At 39.2% G+C, this 17,787-nt stretch overlaps 2 protein-coding genes across 2 annotated transcripts; both read right to left on the bottom strand.

The window, feature by feature from the left end:
- Nucleotides 1-7,268, bottom strand: LOC131466518 (uncharacterized). The gene is made up of 9 exons (XM_058639802.1): nucleotides 7,115-7,268; nucleotides 5,755-6,030; nucleotides 5,388-5,621; nucleotides 5,187-5,282; nucleotides 4,443-4,649; nucleotides 3,776-4,081; nucleotides 2,810-3,146; nucleotides 2,672-2,729; nucleotides 1-636 (listed from the first exon to the last, which is right to left on the bottom strand). The coding sequence occupies exons 1-9, from the start codon at nucleotides 7,167-7,169 to the stop codon at nucleotides 511-513; spliced, it is 1,695 nt and encodes a 564-aa protein (XP_058495785.1). The 5' UTR covers nucleotides 7,170-7,268; the 3' UTR covers nucleotides 1-510.
- A 7,475-nt stretch (nucleotides 7,269-14,743) lies between these two features.
- LOC131466766 (uncharacterized) lies at nucleotides 14,744-17,585 on the bottom strand. The gene is made up of 5 exons (XM_058640203.1): nucleotides 17,487-17,585; nucleotides 16,100-16,372; nucleotides 15,726-15,959; nucleotides 15,525-15,620; nucleotides 14,744-14,982 (listed from the first exon to the last, which is right to left on the bottom strand). The coding sequence occupies exons 1-5, from the start codon at nucleotides 17,539-17,541 to the stop codon at nucleotides 14,744-14,746; spliced, it is 897 nt and encodes a 298-aa protein (XP_058496186.1). The 5' UTR covers nucleotides 17,542-17,585.
- Nucleotides 17,586-17,787: the final 202 nt, after the last annotated feature.

Below are 17,787 nucleotides of genomic sequence, written 5' to 3'. Positions count from 1 at the left end.
CAGATTAATTAACTTAAATCACTCCAAAAAGGTTAATCATTAAAGTAACAAAGCTACACCAAAGGTTATGATTAAAGTACCAGTAACAAAAGCACAAGTAACAAAGTACTTCAAATCATCTCTATCATCATAAATCATATAAAGAAGTTTCCAAATTACTCAATTTAAATAAAACATTGCATCCACAAACACACACATCAAAGGCATTTGGGAAGTGTAGCCTCCAAACTTAAAGTTCAACACTTCTATACCAGTGGTGTCTTCAATTGTTGATCAGGAGCTATGGCTGTGAGGTGTCTCCAGGAGAAAGCAAGGTGACTGAACCACCTCCAAACATTTCACACCATGCTTCCGGTATTCCTCAGGCACTTCCTTCCTGTTACCTGGGGCTCCACCACTGATGTGGTTGCCCCCTGCAGGTTTGGAGTGTCAGGGATCCGTTAGTTGGTGGGATTGTGGCTCTTTGCTCAGTGAACCAGGTTTTGACACAACACCTTTATATGCTTGGGGCTAATGTGTTTTGACAGTGGAGTAGAGGACGTCTGTGGAGTTTGGAAACATAACTGTGCTGTAGTTGAGCTCGACCGGCTCTGGTGGTGGAGCCAAGATGTCGTCATACTCATGGCCAAGGCTTATCTAATAAAGAGAGAGAAGAAATCAGAATTCAAAGATGTTACTATGTGAATAATGGTGTTAAACTGCCCACCATCCAGGACTTGAACACATCCAGAGTCAAGAAACGGGCAGGTAGTATCTCTGCAGATCCATCACATCCCGGAAATAACCTTTTTGATCTTCTTCCCTCTGGCAGGCGTTACAGAACACTGTACACCAAAACTGCTAGACACAAGAACAGTTTTTTTCCCCCAGGCCGTCACACTACTGAACACTTGACCAGTTTATTTATTTATTCACTATTTTGCACCTTATAGTTTATATACTTAAATATATATATTTAAAAATAGACCGGACCTCAGGACACCTTATTTATTCACCTTTGTTGAATGTATGTTAAGTTATGTTGATGTTTACATTTAATGTACAGCGTGTGTTTGATAAAACCGGAGTCAAATTCCTTGTATGTGTTCACATACTTGGCCAATAAAGCTGATTCTGATTCTGATAATTCCGATAAATGGGAAATAAATTGAACTGTTTCGGAGTCATTGTGATGGTTAAATGGCTTGCTGCAGCGAGATTTGGGGCTTTCTGATGAACAATCATTCACTCACACGTGCAGGTAATTTAGAGCATCCAATTAAGCTCTGCATGCAAAACCAGCAACCGTTTTGCTGGTTGAAATCATTGGCCACCTAAATCTAAGCAGTTAATGCTATGAGTCCAAGTGAACATATGTGCCAAATTAAAAAAAATTTAAAAAACCTCCCACAAAAGGTTAGAAAAGGTCGCAATGGCCTTAACTTTTGACCACTAAATTCTCATCACTTCATCCTTAAGATTCTGTGTTCTAAACTTACTTCCTCCAGTCACCACTGTTAAAATTAACTCTATCACATGCCTGATTTGAAAAATGCTAAACTTAACCCATCAAAACCAGAAGCAAAGAAATGCTGACTCTGCGTTACTTATTTGAAAAAAACAAAAAGTATTGGAGCCGGGGCAACGACAGGGGCCTCAAGCTCACGGACCACGCGTTAAAGTTACTGGAATGCATGTTGGACTCGACTATCCGTAAGATGGTGAACATTGACGATCTTCAGTTCGCCTTTGCAGAGGCCCCACTGATGCCATCTTCATCGTGCATCAGTTTTAAGAGAAGTTCATTGCCGCAAATAAACCTCTTTACTTCAACTTCATAACTGTGGAGAAGGCCTTTGACTGAGTTCCCGGAAGGGTGCTGTGGGGGGCACTGGGAAGTCTTGGTGTTGAGGAGTGGGCTGTGAAGGTGATCCAGGCCATGTATGCAAAAGCCGCGTGCGCTTCAACAGACAATACAGCGAGGAGTTTTGGTGTTGGAGCGGGGGTGCATCAGGGATCGGTGCTCAGTCCCCTGCTGTTCATCTGTTCCTAGAAGCTCTGTCTCGTGAATTGAAACACAAGGGCCTCAGGGTTAACGTGAAAAGGACAAAGATCATGATATCCGGCCAGGGTCTGAGCAAACTGAAGGACACATCTGTACATCTGTCAGAGGTGTCGAGGCAAAGCCAGACCACTAGATGGTCACCCTACAATACAAGTCACAGTGGACGAGGTGGTGGACCGAGGAAAACCTGGATTGGGTGTGTCAAGAGGGACATCAAAGTGTGCGGCCTCACCAGCATTGACCCACTGGACAGAGTCGCCTGGAAACGTGGTGTGAAGACTAGCATACTGTGGCCCTACCCCTGTGGCAGGGACCCCCGCAGCAGTATAATCTTATACTGGATAATACTGGCTACTACTACTGGAGTCAGTATTCTAATCCAAAACAGTAATGACCGTCTCCTCAACTGTCTATGTCAAAGTACACACATGTTGACTGTTGCGCTGACTTTAAAGATAGCCATTGATCAATATAAGATTTTGATATTTATCTACATACAGTATATCTACCTTGGGTACCTTTCTACCTTTTAAGGTGTTCCCTTAAAATCAAACGGAGATCATTCTTTGCAGTTAGATAAAAATAAGAAAAATGTTTTTACTAAATGTTCTAAGTATTTTTTTTTACCTGTTCCACGTTGTCAGAGGTTTTAGCTCCAGGAGACTTTCTGCAAGTCGTCTTTTTTCTAGTTAGTGAACATAAAACAATTGAGAGATGAAGCCAGGTTAGAGTATGAATTAGCTGAAAATGAACAGTGCTGCTCACCTCCACATGAAGACGACAGTGGGTATAATCAAAACCAGGAGAACAGCAACGACTCCGACGACAGCCGGTATCCACGTTTTTCTGTGGACTGTGAGAACTCCTTCATCTGACCTGTGTCTTTGTTTTTCCACTGCACAGATGTAGTTTCCCACATGCTGACTGCTGACTGGGTCTAAAACCAGGTGTTTGCTGTGTCTTTTAGTCCGGTCCAGTGTTTGATTGTTGAAATACCAAATGTAGTTGGTGTCATTAGCCAGAGGACAGCTGGTTCTGCAGGTAACTGTGACTCTCTGCCCCTCAGTCACCACTGCAGAGGGAGCAAACTGCACACTCAGGTCTGAAAAATGGTCATTAAAATGTAAAGGAGCATTTTATCTCAAAACCTAAATAACAAAGCTGTTGTTATCATCCCTATCCAACTTTTTAACCTAAAGATAAAAGCCTCAAAATCACACCAAACAGCAATTCTGGAATACCAGGAGACAAAGATTGGGCCTTATCTTCATAAATAGAATTTGACATTTTTTTAACCTTTTAAAACATAAGCTTTAAAATGTCCATCTTTTTTTGTTGTTGCTTATTTTAACCATAAAAGGGCCAGAAAATGTCCTATAACTAAGTGCTTTTGCCAATTTTTCCAGAATAACTTTCAATATCTGGCAGTTGTTAACATTTTCTGCATGTTAAAATAGTGTATTAACAATTTAAAATGAAGAAAAACAAAAGATTTTGTGAGTGAAATTACCGTAATAACCTCACATTGGCTTTGATGTGCAATTTCTCAGCTTTCAGAAACCGTTGGAATTTTTTTTCCAAACTGTCACATAATTACGGTGAAGCAAAGTGCTTTTGAGCAAACATGTCGTCTGTGATACGCTTGGTGTTAAAGGGTTAATCCTGAGGCATGAATAATAATATAGTCTGTAGACTCACTGTAGAATTTTTTCATTTTAACATTGTACGTACCTGTTACAAACAAAGTCACTCCAGTTGGATTCACCCAGTTCATTCGCTTGTCATCTGCTATGAAGACGTATTTTGCCGAGTCATTCTTTTTCAACGTATTGATTTTCAGGTTGTGGTGGGTCTTGTTGCTGTGATGCTTTATACGATGTGAAGTCTTCAGGTTGCGTATATCGCTCCTAAGCCAATATCCAGTCTTCTGCTCACCAGGACTCAAATATTCACTTGAAATAGTAACTGAAGAACCCTTCAGAGCACAGATCCTCCTGCTGGCATAATTAACTCTCCCACAGTGGTTTTCATCTAAACCTGAAATCAATACCAATAAAAAAACAAAATTTGTATTTAACTTTCCAAGTTTGCCTTTTACAATCTAATCGGCAAAAACCTATGAGATTATATTACATTCATGTGTAACAATGGACGTCCTTGGGTTCTAATGATGATTGTACTGGAACATGAAACATGCATAAACCCAGTGAGATTGAGGTGAATGCATTGTAAGTGTACGAGCCATGTCTCCTTTTATTTGTAAGATTTCCCCCCCAACCACTAGGGGGTTGTATATCAACAGTACTAATATGAACACAATCAATCTAACTGTTCATCATTTCTTAGTCATGTTTGTTGTGTTTGAGTTATGAAAGACCGTGAGTTGATTCATACTCACAGAATTCATCAGAGAGCAGAAACTCATTGCTCTTTACAGCACAGGAGAATATTTTAGTAGAGGTGGAGGGAACTAGCGAGATCTTTTGTACAAACACTCCATTCTCGTACCAGCTGAAGGCAGTTTGTTGGTCCATCAGAGAACAGCTGGTGTTACAGGTCAGCTTGGAATGGTTGCCCCATGTCGGTTCAGCTTGAACACGTACTTCTGTTGGGACAACTTGTTATCAGGTCATCTGTGCCATGTTAATGCAAAAAAAACACATTAATCTAAACACAGAACAGATCATCTGTTTTAGTGTTTTCACATCTCAAGTTGTGAAAGCTATATTTTAAAGGACTTTTGTTGCTCTGGTCACAAACAGACCCTCATCCTCTTAATTTATCCATTTATTTGCATCGTGCTTGGTGTGCATGGGAGAGTATGTCGACACGTCCAGTGTGCAGTGTGACTGTGACTGTTGTGTATTGGGGGGTGGTTCCTTTTGCCCAGGCCCATACATTCCCTTGAACTGTCCCTGCTCATGAGCTACATTACTTAGATCATCACTTTAGATATGTTGAAAAAACTCATTATGATACAGTTTGCCAAACAAACGTAAGATACAAACTTTTTTTTCCTGACCAGAATGTACAAATGAAATGTCTCTCATGGAAAAGTAAGCTAGCTTTTTTTACTGTATGTGTGTGTGTGAGTGAGAGACAGAGACAGAGACAGAGACAGACCAGGTTGGTGAAACTTAACTCTTTGGATATGTGATGGAGCAGGACTCATTCTCCCAATGAGAACACATCATCCCTGTAGTGTAGGTCACAGTAAAGCAAGCCGATGTGACAGAATCTATAAAAACAAAAACAACTTTCAGGATTTTAACAGCTGACCTCATGCACATCGCTCTAGTTTCACGAGGAATATTTTTCCTTGGTGTCACATTAAGCCGCTCACCCACTGAGACCTCAGGGGCTCTGAGATGCTTGTAGCCTTTGACAGCACACGAGTATGTGACAGCTTTCTCGCTGCTGACCAGCTCTTGGTACCAGGGTGACCGGTCCTTATAGACGGTCTCTCTGTTCCGGTACCAGACGTAAACTGCAGGACCTTCAGTCAGAACACAGCTGATGCTGCACACCAGTGACACCATGTGCTCCTCTGCGGAGGGAATCACCTTCACCTGCAGGTCTGAGACAATGGTGTATACAAAATTAATATATATATATTTATCAATTTATATCTATCAATTTTATATAAATATATATAAAATGGATAGTTTTATAGTAATAAATGGATAATAAATCAATGTCAGCAACTGTACCTGCAACATGGAGCTTAATTTCTTTCATCCAACAACCACTTTTTTTATAACTGCAGCAATAATCATTGTTATCACTCTCTCTTAGATCTTTGATTCTTAAGGTTGGATGACTTTCATTGGACAGAGTGTATCTTTGATGATTCCTGTCTGCAGAGATTTCAGACCAATGATATTCTTGTTTAATGAACCATTTGTGGGCTCCAGATGCAGGTTCAGCTGAGCAGGGTAGATCCACTGTTGAACCTTTCAGGACACATCGACTTTTTACTGAAAGCCCTAGAAAAGAAGATTTTATCAGCAGATTAGTTCAATATGATTTCTATAATAATAGTGTGTAGGATGAATGAATAAATGAATGAATGAATATCTTTATTTATGTAAACATAAAGTAAGATCGTTTAACACAGAGAAATGTAAAGAAAATACATATAACATTGCACTTACAATCATAACAATAGACTTTCAATTCCAGCCCCAAAAGATTTTTACACTATTTCATTTCATCATTGAGTTTGTTCCATAACAAAACTGACAAACATCTACAGTCATTTATATTAATTTATATTAAATGTATTTATATTTGTTCTCACTTTGATAGTTTCAAACATACATAATCCTCTTCCCTTCTCTTAATTTATTTAACATTTTTAATTTTTGAACATAAAAGAGGAAAAACTGATAAGTGTATTCCAGATATCCAACTTTATTTATTATTCTAATTGCTCTTTTCTGAAGTTGAATTATGGGATCTAAGTCTGTTTTATAAGCGTTTCGACACAGTGTGACAAATGAGGTTTATAGGTTAGGTTTATTCTTTATTGAAAACATTCAATACCTTGATTAATATGCAGTGTATTTGCACACAATTCTGCACAACACTGCTTTTCTATCATTTGGGTTTAATGAATTTAATGGTTGTCATATTTAATAACTCACCCCTTATCTGATAAAGTGTCAACATAATCAGTTTTTACACCAAAAGTGTCATCATTTAGTTGAATGTTTGGTGATTTGGTCATTCTTGGTTGGTCACAGTACTGCACTTACTTCAAAACAGGATGAAGTTTTATTTTGGTAATTTAATTTTTAATGCATCAATCGTGAGATGTGAATGATTAATATAGTTTGTACTGAATTATTCAAACTTTTTATAGTAACACAACGCCTTGTTAAGGATCACAGAGATATGCAGTGTTACACGTACAGAGCAGAATATGAGAAAATATTGTGAATATCATGAATCTAACGTCGACTTTTCACGACTGAAAACAAGACCACGCCCTGCATTCTAAAGCCTCTATGCAATATTACATCCATTAAATATTTTCAACACCATAGTAGTGGAGACAGTCATTCATACCTGAGCTGTAGAGGATGAAACCCATAAACACACATCCAGCTTCTGCCAACAACATGGCCCGTGTCGTCTTCAGCTATACACACAAAGTTGTATGTAAGTTTCTTCTCTTCAATGTCTTTATAGCAGTGACTGAAATGTCAAAACCACAAATGAAAAAAAGACGTTTCTCAGTGCGGACGCTTAACAAGCACTTCTTACACAAAGACATCACTTCCTTCCTAACAGCTCTTCTTCTATGAAAGCAGAGCTCTGTGTATTTCCCCAATAGTGAGTAAGCTGCCACTTTGCTTGCTAACTTGTCACCACAGCTTCTAAATGAAGCAATATTGACAATACAGAGGCCATTTTGCCGTTGCTAAGCAACGGTGCACACAGGACTCAACCACACTCATGAGTTCCAAATGAAGGCAGCAGGTTGTAGTAGTGTTGCTTTCCTGCATCATCTACCTTGGGTTTTTAGTTGTGTCTCTGGTTTCCTGTTTTCTTTGTTTCCTGCTTTATTTTTGAAGTTTTACGTGTACCTTGTTAAGTTGGACTTTCCCTGTCGCTCCCTCATGTGATTCGCCTGTGTCTTGTTAGTCTCACTTGTGTCTCATTGTCCCTGCCTCCCCAGTGTCTTTGTTGGTTCATTTTGTTTGTCTGTCTGTGAGTTGGGGGCGATGCGGTCGGAACAAGGGCCTTTCTGCATGGAGTTTGAATGCTCTCCGCACTTCGTGTGTGGGTTTTCCGCAACTTCTGTGGAGGGTTGTTCCTATCTAGGGGAGTTCTTTCCAAGACTACTTCTATGTAGCTTATTCCTCTTTTATAAGTCGCTCTGGATAAAAGTGTCTGCTAAATGCTAACATGTAAATGTAGTGAAACAAACAGCAAAAATGACTGATTATTTTGCTGCTGCTGGTCTTAAAACGAGCTAAAAAAGAGCAAAGTTGTTGCATCTATCACTCTTCAATATGCAGCGTGTTACACTGTAGCTTTAAAAGGTCCCAGTAAGTAAACAGGTGAAAGGATCACAGGTGAAAATAATCAAATAAACGAAGGCCTTTTCGTCATCAGTAACACCTGTGTTGCTCCTGCTAAATCATGTCCCATGGACCCCAGACCTCATGTTCCAGGGGCCCAAGGCCCAGTTTTTGGGAGTGGGTTTTTGTTAGTTTGATTTTTTTAAATTTGAGTTGAATGTTTTTGATTAACTGACTCTTTCTGTTAATTATTTTTTTTAACTTTTGTTAATAAACCGTTAGACCGCTACTGTTGTGACTGTACTGTAGTTAGTCCAATAACGACAGCTTCTGAAGACAGTAGTGAAACTAAATAACTGATTACTGGTCTTAAAACTTCTAAAAAGAGCAATGTTAATGCCTCTATCACAGTGTGTTACACTGTAGCTTTAAGAGGTCACAGTAGGTAACCCACAGGTGAAAATAATCAAATTAACAAGGGTCTTTTCTTCACTAACACCTGTGTTGCTCCTGCTAAATCATCATCATTTCGCATGCTGCTTCTCTCTGGGTCATAATACAGATAAAGGAACATGCACTGAAAAGGATTAAGTGTACGTAACTGAACTAACTTAATGGCTTTGTCAGGTTTGTAAATGCAGACACCAGAACAAAATGTAGTCAAGAATGATTTCAATAAATGACGGCTGGAAATGATCCAATTATTTTTGAAAAAAACAAGGCAGGAACAATGGGATTATTACGGGGGAAACAAAATGCACGTATAGCACCGAACACTAAGTAGCAGAACAGATAACAACAAAAGCACTTTGAAAAATAAACCTTTTTTCATTTATCAACACCGTAGGTGGCGGTAATGAGGCTGCAGCACTTGGCGCCAGCCACCATTCAAACAGCAGAACAATACATACATACTTGCTTACTTGAGTATTGAGAAACGGCCAATGTTTTTGTTTGTGATATTTGATTCTGCATGTATGTGTTTTCCATCTTTTCTGAAGTAGGAAACCCATTTGTGCCTCGACCTGTTTTTTGCTAATCATCATATTCTTGTCATCTTATGAGAACAACTCGTATGGCGAGCTGCACACTCCAGCGGCGCTGCTCCGACTTACTTACATGCGTTTATCATGTATCCGCTCTGACTTTAAACAAAAATATCCAACCTCATAACCACGTGAGGTTATGAGGTTGTAGCATTACAACAGGACTGAAAATGAGACTTGAATGATCAACTTACTTGAAAGAGAGAGAGAAACAAAGACTCCTTGCTACTTGCACAAAGTAAACTTAACATAAGAATAATAATAATATCCTATGTTTTTTTTTGTATTTGGATGAAACAATGATGTGAAAACTGGTATATTAATAAACTATATTAATATTGACTTATGTTGTATACATGATTGCTTTGTTTCATTGTTGCAGTCATAGAGCCATAGCTTATCTGGTGTCTTTCTGCCCCTGTATCTGTATGTTTGACTGTATGTTTGATTAACCCTTAAGTTTTCCTTTAAAAAACTTACTCATTTGTTTCTAGAGGCAGAAAATGTCACTTACCCAAAAACTGCTGTAAAAATATTATATATTAATATTTCTTTTTCACTTCAAATGAGACAGTCTTTATTACTACTTCAGACTGAAATATACATATCAAATAGTAATAATATTTTCGAAGTTTTGACCCTTTAAAGGCCAGTATGTTTACACAACTCCAAAAAATAAAAAGAGATTGGTAAATGATTGGCAGAAACATTGATTTTGATGCAAATTTTAAGTTTTTTTAAAACTTACTAATTTGTTCCTAGGGATAAAACATGTCCAATTGAAAACCAAATACTATTATATACCACATTTATCTTAACATAAACTAATGCATTTCTTTTTGTTAAGATTTCATCTTGGACCACTAGCATTGGAACACATTAGTAAGTTATTGCGTAGCTTAGCCATTTTAGGCTAAGTTAAGGAAGTGAGATTCATTAATTTATTCATTTGAAAAAAAAGTTGCAGCTGAAGTGTAAGAAAACAAAGAGAACTTAACATCACATCTTGTAAGTTTCACAGTGAAAATAGCAATGTGGTGAGAACAAACAACTCATGCAAACCAAAATGCCGTAGTTCCTCTTCCCAAAAGAGGCCATGTGTGTCTATCAGCTTACTTTACGTGTCATTGTGGTTTTCATGTGTGACACTGGCCTGCTCACTCATTCGCACTTAATTGCTGTTCACACGCTCAGAACTGAAATAAGTTCCTACACTATATGTACAAATATGGAAACAGATATACACACCAGGGGTCGCGTTAACCGAATATTTTCCGTCATTGACCGTTTTTTTAAAACAGTGAGGGAAAATCTGAGAGCCATCCGTCATTTTGACAGATTGCAATTCACACCCCTAAAAACTATGTTGATAAAAGAGGTGAAAAAAGAGGGATAGATATGTTAGCCTATATATGCTTGGGGCTAATGTGGTTTGACAGTGGAGTAGACGACGTCTGTGGAGTTTGGAAACGTAACTGTGCTGTAGACGAACTCGACCTGCTCTGGTGGTGGAGCCTAGATGCCGTCATACTCATGGCCAAGGCTTATCTAATACAGAGAGAGAAGAAATCAGAATTCAAAGATGTTGATCTTTTTCATGAACAAAGCTACTGTATTTACAATTATTGAGACTATAATTCCGATAAATGGGAAATAAATTGAACTGTTTCGGAGTCATTGTGACGGTAAATGGCTTGCTGTGGGGAGATTGGGGGCTTTCTGATGAACAATCATTCACTCACACATGCAAGTAATTTAGAGCGTCCAATTAACCTCTGCATTCGAACCAGCAACCTTTTTGCTGGTTGAAATCATTGGCCACCTAAATCTAAGCAGTTAATGCTATGAGTCCAAGTGAACATATGTGCCATATTTGAAAAAATAAAAAAACCCTCCCACAAAAGGTTAGAAAAAGTCACAATGGCCTCCACTTTTGACCACAAAATTCTCATCACTTCATCCTTAAAATTCCATGTTCTGCACTTACTTCCTCCAGTCACCACTGTTAAAATTAACTCTACCAAATGCCTGATTTGACAGATGCTAAACCTAATTCATAAAAACCAGAAGCAAAGAAATGCTGACTCGGCATTCACAACTTATTTGAAAAAACAAAAAGCATTGGAGCCGGGGCAACTACAGGGGCCTCAAGCTCACGGACCACGTCAAGAAGTTACTGGAATGCATGTTGGACTCGACTATCCGTAAGATGGTGAACATTGACGATCTTCAGTTTGCCTTTGTGCCTGGCAGAAGCACCACTGATGCCATCTTCATCGTTCGTCAGTTATAAGAGAAGTTCATTGCCACAAATAAACCTCTTTACTCTGCCTTCGTAGATCTGGAGAAGGCCTTTGACCGAGTTCCCAGAAGGGTGCTGTGGTGGGCACTGAGAAGTCTTGGTGTTGAGGAGTGGGCTGTGAAGGTGATCCAGGCCATGTATGCAAAAGCTGTGTGCGCTTCAACAGACAATACAGCGAGGAGTTTGGTGTTGGAGTGGGGGTGCATCAGGGATCGGTGCTCAGTCCCCTACTGTTCATCTGTTCCTAGAAGCTCTGTCCCGTGAATTGAAACACAAGGGCCTCCGGGTTAACGTGAAAAGGACAAAGATCATGATATCCGGCCAGAGTCTGAGCAAACTGAAGGACACTGGCTTCTTCCTGTGTGTGGTATGTCGCTCCGGTGTTGGTGTCAACTCAATCCAGTGCACCGAATGCGAGCTCTGGGTCCACAAGAAATGCTGCGGCATAAGAGGTAGCTTACTAGCCATGCAGAAATACATCTGTCCGAGGTGTCGAGGCAAAGCCAGACCACTAGATGGTCACCCTACAATACAAGACCCAGTGGACGAGGTGGTGCTGGACATGGAAGCCAGCTTCTGTTACCTTGGGGACATGCTCTGTGCTGGTGGTGCGTGTGAGCTCACTGTCACTACCAGATGTTGCATTGCCTGGGGAAAGTTTAAGAAGTTCCTGCCCATCCTAACATCTAGGCACCTACTCTTCAAAACCCGTGGCAAGGTGTTCAACTCCAGCGTATGATCAGCCATGCTACATGGGAGTGAAACTTGGGGCCCCTACCGCCTCGGATTTCCAGCAACGACAGATCCATGATTAGATGGATCTAAGGCATCAAACCCCAGGATGAGACGCCTTCGGCTGCCCTATATGCAAGACTTGGGGTTGAGGACATCGCTTGCGGTCGCGCCGACTCCGGTGGTACGGGCATGTTGAACGAGCCAGTGGCTGCATCAACACTATCACCAAATTGCATTTGCTACACAACAGAGGTCATGGTAGACCGAGGAAAACCTGGATTGAGTGTGTCAAGAGGGACATCAAAGTGTGCGGCCTCACCAGCATTGACCCAGTGGACAGTGGTGTGACGTGGTGTGAAGAATAGCATACTGTGGCCCTACCCCTGTGGCAGTATAATCTTATACTGGATAATACTGGCTACTACTACTGGAGTCAGTATTCTAATCCAAAACAGTAATGACCGTCTCCTCAACTGTCTCTGTCAAAGTACACACATGTTGACTGTTGAGCTGACTTTAAAGATAGCCATTAATCAATATAAGATTTTGATATTTATCTACATATATCTACCTCGGATACCTTTCTTTAGGATTGCCACTTTTACTTCATGGGCGTTCCCTTAAAATGAAACGGACATCATTCTTTGCAGCTATAAAAAAAAGGAGAAAAATGTTTTTACTAAATGCTATTTTTTTTACCTGTTCCACGTTGTCAGAGGTTTTAGCTCCAGGAGGCTTTCTGCAAGTCGTCTTTTTTCTAGGTATTGAACATAAAACAATTGAGAGATGAAGCCAGGTTAGAGTATGAATTAGCTGAAAATGAACAGTGCTGCTCACCTCCACATGAAGACGACAGTGGGTATAATCAAAACCAGAAGAAAAACAACGACTCTGGCGACAGCCGGTATCCCCGTTTTTCTGTGGACTGTGAGAACTCCTTCATCTGACCTGTGTGTTTGTGTTTCCACTGCACAGATGTAGTTTCCCACATGCTGACTGCTGACTAGGTCTAAAACCAGGTGTTTGCTGTGTCTTTTAGTCCGGTCCAGTGTTTGATTGTTGAAATACCAAATGTAGTTGGTGTCATTAGCCAGAGGACAGCTGGTTCTGCAGGTAACTGTGACTCTCTGCCCCTCAGTCACCACTGCAGAGGGAGCAAACTGCACACTCAGGTCTGAAAAATGGTCATTAAAATGTAAAGGAGCATTTTATCTCAAAACCTAAATAACAAAGCTTTTGTTATCATCCCTTTCCAACTTTTTAACCTAAAGATAAAAGCCTCAAAATCACACCAAATAGCAATTCTGGAATACCAGGAGACAAACATTGGGCCTTATCTTCATAAATAGAATTTTTGAATTTTTTTTAACCTTTTAAAACATAAACTTTAAAATGTCTGTCTTTTTTTGCTTATTTTAACCATAAAAGGGCCAGAAAATGTCCTATAACTATGTGCTTTTGCCCATTTTTCCAGAATAACTTTCAATATCTGGCAGTTAGGGTTAGACATTTTCTGCATGTTAAAATAGTGTATTAACAATTTAAAATGAAGAAAAACAAAAGGTTTTATTTAGAAAAAAACACTGTAGTTGTAAACGAACACCAGATATTGAACAGTGTAAAACATATTTAAAATAACATTGTATGGGTTTTTGTTTCAATGTCCAAAAACCGGTGTTTTCCAACTCTCTCCTCTCTGGTGGCAAAGACGCTGGCGCTGAGTGAAATTACCGTAATAACCCCATGTTGGCTTTGATGTGCAATTTCTCAGCTTTCAGAAACCGTTGGAATTTTTTTTCCAAACTGTCACATAATTACGGTGAAGCAAAGTGCTTTTGAGTAAACATGTCGTCTGTGATACGCTTGGTGTTAAAGGGTTAATCCTGAGGCAGAAATAATAATATAGTCTGTAGACTCACTGTAGATTTTTTATATTTTAACATTGTACCTACCTGTGACAAACAAAGTCACTCCAGGTGGATTCACCCAGTTCCTTCGCTTGTCATCTGCTATGAAGACGTATTTTGCAGAGTCATTCTTTTTCAACGTATTGATTTTCAGGTTGTAATGGGTCTTGTTGCTGTGAGGCTTTATACGATGTGAAATCGTCAGGTTGCGTATATCGCTCCTAAGCCAATATCCAGTCTTCTGCTCACCAGGACTCAAATATGCACTTGAAATAGTAACTGAAGAACCCTTCAGAGCACAGATCCTCCTGCTGGCATAATGAGCTCTCCCACAGTGGTTTTCATAGAAACCTGAAATCAATACCAATAAAAAACAAAAATGTGTGTTTAACTTTCCAAGTTTGCCTTTTACAATCTAATCGGCAAAAACCTATGAGATTATATTACATTCATGTGTAACAATGGACGTCCTTGGGTTCTAATGATGATTGTACTGGAACATGAAACATGCATAAACCCAGTGAGATTGAGGTGAATGCATTGTAAGTGTAGGAACCATGTCTCCTTTTATTTGTAAGATTTCCCCCCCAACCACTAGGGGGTTGTATATCAACAGTACTAATATGAACACAATCAATCTAACTGTACATCATTTCTTCGTCATGTTTGTTGTGTTTGAGTTATGACAGACCGTGAGTTGATTCATACTCACAGAATTCATCAGAGAGCAGAAACTCATTGCTCTTTACAGCACAGTAGAATATTTTATTAGAGGTGGAGGGAACTAGCGAGATCTTTTTTTTAAACACTCCATTCTCGTACCAGCTGAAGGCAGTTTGTTGGTCCATCAGAGAACAGCTGGTGTTACAGGTCAGCTTGGAATGGCCGTTCTCTGTCGGTTCAGCTTGAACACGTACTTCTGTTGGGACAACTTGTTATCAGGTCATCTGTGCCATGTTAATGCAAAAAAACACATTAATCTAAACACAGAACAGATCATCTGTTTTAGGGTTTTCACATCTCAAGTTGTGAAAGCTATATTTTAAAAGACATTTGTTGCTCTGGTCACAAACAGACCCTCATCCTCTTAATTTATCCATTTATTTGCATCGTGCTTGGTGTGCATGGGAGAGTATGTCGACACGTCCAGTGTGCAGTGTGACTGTGACTGTTGTGTATTGGGGGGTGGTTCCTTTTGCCCAGGCCCATACATTCCCTTGAACTGTCCCTGCTCATGAGCTACATCACTTAGATCATCACTTTAGATATGTTGAAAAAACTCATTATGATACAGTTTGCCAAACAAATGTAAGATACAAACTTTTTTTTCCTGACCAGAATGTACAAATGAAATGTCTCTCATGGAAAAGTATGCTAGCTTTTTTTACTGTATGTGTGTGTGTGAGTGAGAGACAGAGACAGAGACAGGGACAGAGACGGACCAGGTTGGTGAAACTTAACTCTTTGGATATGTGATGGAGCAGGACTCATTCTCCCAATGAGAACACATCATCCCTGTAGTGTAGGTCACAGTAAAGCAGGCCGATGTGACAGAATCTATAAAAACAAAAACAACTTTCAGGATTTTAACGGCTGACCTCATGCACATCGCTCTAGTTTCACGAGGAATATTTTTCCTTGGTGTCACATTAAGCCGCTCACCCACTGAGACCTCAGGGGCTCTGAGATGCTTGTAGCCTTTGACAGCACACGAGTATGTGACAGCTTTCTCGCTGCTGACCAGCTCTTGGTACCAGGGTGACCGGTCCTTATAGACGGTCTCTCCGTTCCGGTACCAGACGTAAACTGCAGGACGTTCAGTCAGAACACAGCTGGTGCTACACACCAGTGACACCATGTGCTCCTCTGCGGAGGGAATCACCTTCACCTGCAGGTCTGAGATGATGGTGTATACAAAATTAATATATATATAGATATATATATGTATATGTATATATATATATATATCTAAATGTATATAAAATTGATAGTTTTATAGTAATAAATGGATAATAAATCAATGTCAGCAACTGTACCTGCAACATGGAGCTGAATCTCAATCCCCTGACACCCACTGTTATAACTGCAGCAATAACCATTGTTATCGCTCTCTCTTAGATCTTTGATTCTTAAGGTTGGATGACTTTCATTGGACAGAGTGTATCTTTGATGATTCCTGTCAGCAGAGATTTCAGACCAATGATATTCTTGTTTAATGAACCATTTGTGGGCTCCAGAGGCAGGTTCAGCTGAGCAGGGTAGATCCACTGTTAAACCTTTCAGGACACATCGACTTTTTACTGAAAGCCCTAGAAAAGAAGATTTTATCAGCAGATTAGTTCAAGATGATTTCTATAATAATAGTATGTAGGATGAATGAATAAATGAATGAATGAATATCTTTATTTATGTAAACATAAAGCAAGATCGTTTAACACAGAGAAATGTAAAGAAAATACATATAACATTGCACTTACAATCATAACAATAGACTTTCAATTCCAGCCCCAGAAGATTTTTACACTATTTCATTTCATCATTGAGTTTGTTCCATAACAAAACTGACAAACATCTACAGTCATTTATATTAATTTATATTAAATGTATTTATATTTGTTCTCACTTTGATAGTTTCAAACATACATAATCCTCTTTCCTTCTCTTAATTTATTTAACATTTTTATTTTTTGAACATAAAAGAGGAAAAACTGATAAGTGTATTCCAGATATCCAACTTTATTTATTCTAATTGCCCTTTTCTGAAGTTGAATTATGGGATCTAGTCTGTTTTATAAGCGTTTCGACACAGTGTGACAAATTAAGTTTATAGGTTAGGTTTATTCTTTATTGAAAACATTCAATACCTTGATTAATATGCAGTGTATTTGCACACAATTCCGAATCACTGGTGATTATGCTAAAGCTTTTCCTATGTAAAAATGTGCTTTTCTATTATTTGGGTTTAATGAATTTAATGGTTGTCATATTCAATAACTCACCCCTTATCTGATAAAGTGTCAACATAATCAGTTTTTACACCAAAAGTGTCATCATTTAGTTGAATGTTTGGTGATTTGGTCATTCTTGGTTGGTCACAGTACTGCACTTACTTCAAAACAGGATGAAGTTTTATTTTGGTTATTTAATTTTTAATGCATCAATCGTGAGATGTGAATGATTAATATAGTTTGTACTGAATTATTCAAACTTTTTATAGTAACACAACGGCTTGTAAAGGATCACAGAGATATGCAGTGTTACATGTACAGAGCAGAATATGAGAAAATATTGTGAATATCATGAATCTAACGTCGACTTTTCACGACTGAAAACAAGACCACGCCCTGCATTCTGAGGCCTCTATGCAATATTACATCCATTAAATATTTTCAACACCATAGTAGTGGAGACAGTCATTCATACCTGAGCTGTAGAGGATGAAACCCATAAACACACATCCAGCTTCTGCCAACAACATGGCCAGTGTCGTCTTCAGCTATACACACAAAGTTGTATGTAAGTTTTTTCTCCTCAATGTCTTTATAGCAGTGACCGAAATGTTTCTCAGTGCGGACGCTGTACAAGCACTTCTTAAACAAAGACTTCACTACCTTCCTAATAGCTCACCTGCGTCTCATTGTCCCTGCCTCCCCAGTGTCTTTGTTGGTTCATTTTGTTTGTCTGTCTGTGAGTTGGGGGCGATGCGGTCGGAACAAGGGCTTTT

This window comes from Solea solea, chromosome 10 (assembly GCF_958295425.1).
Source record: "Solea solea chromosome 10, fSolSol10.1, whole genome shotgun sequence".
In the NCBI taxonomy this organism is placed as follows: Eukaryota; Metazoa; Chordata; class Actinopteri; order Pleuronectiformes; family Soleidae; genus Solea; species Solea solea.
This window is presented reverse-complemented; position numbering and strand designations above follow the sequence as displayed.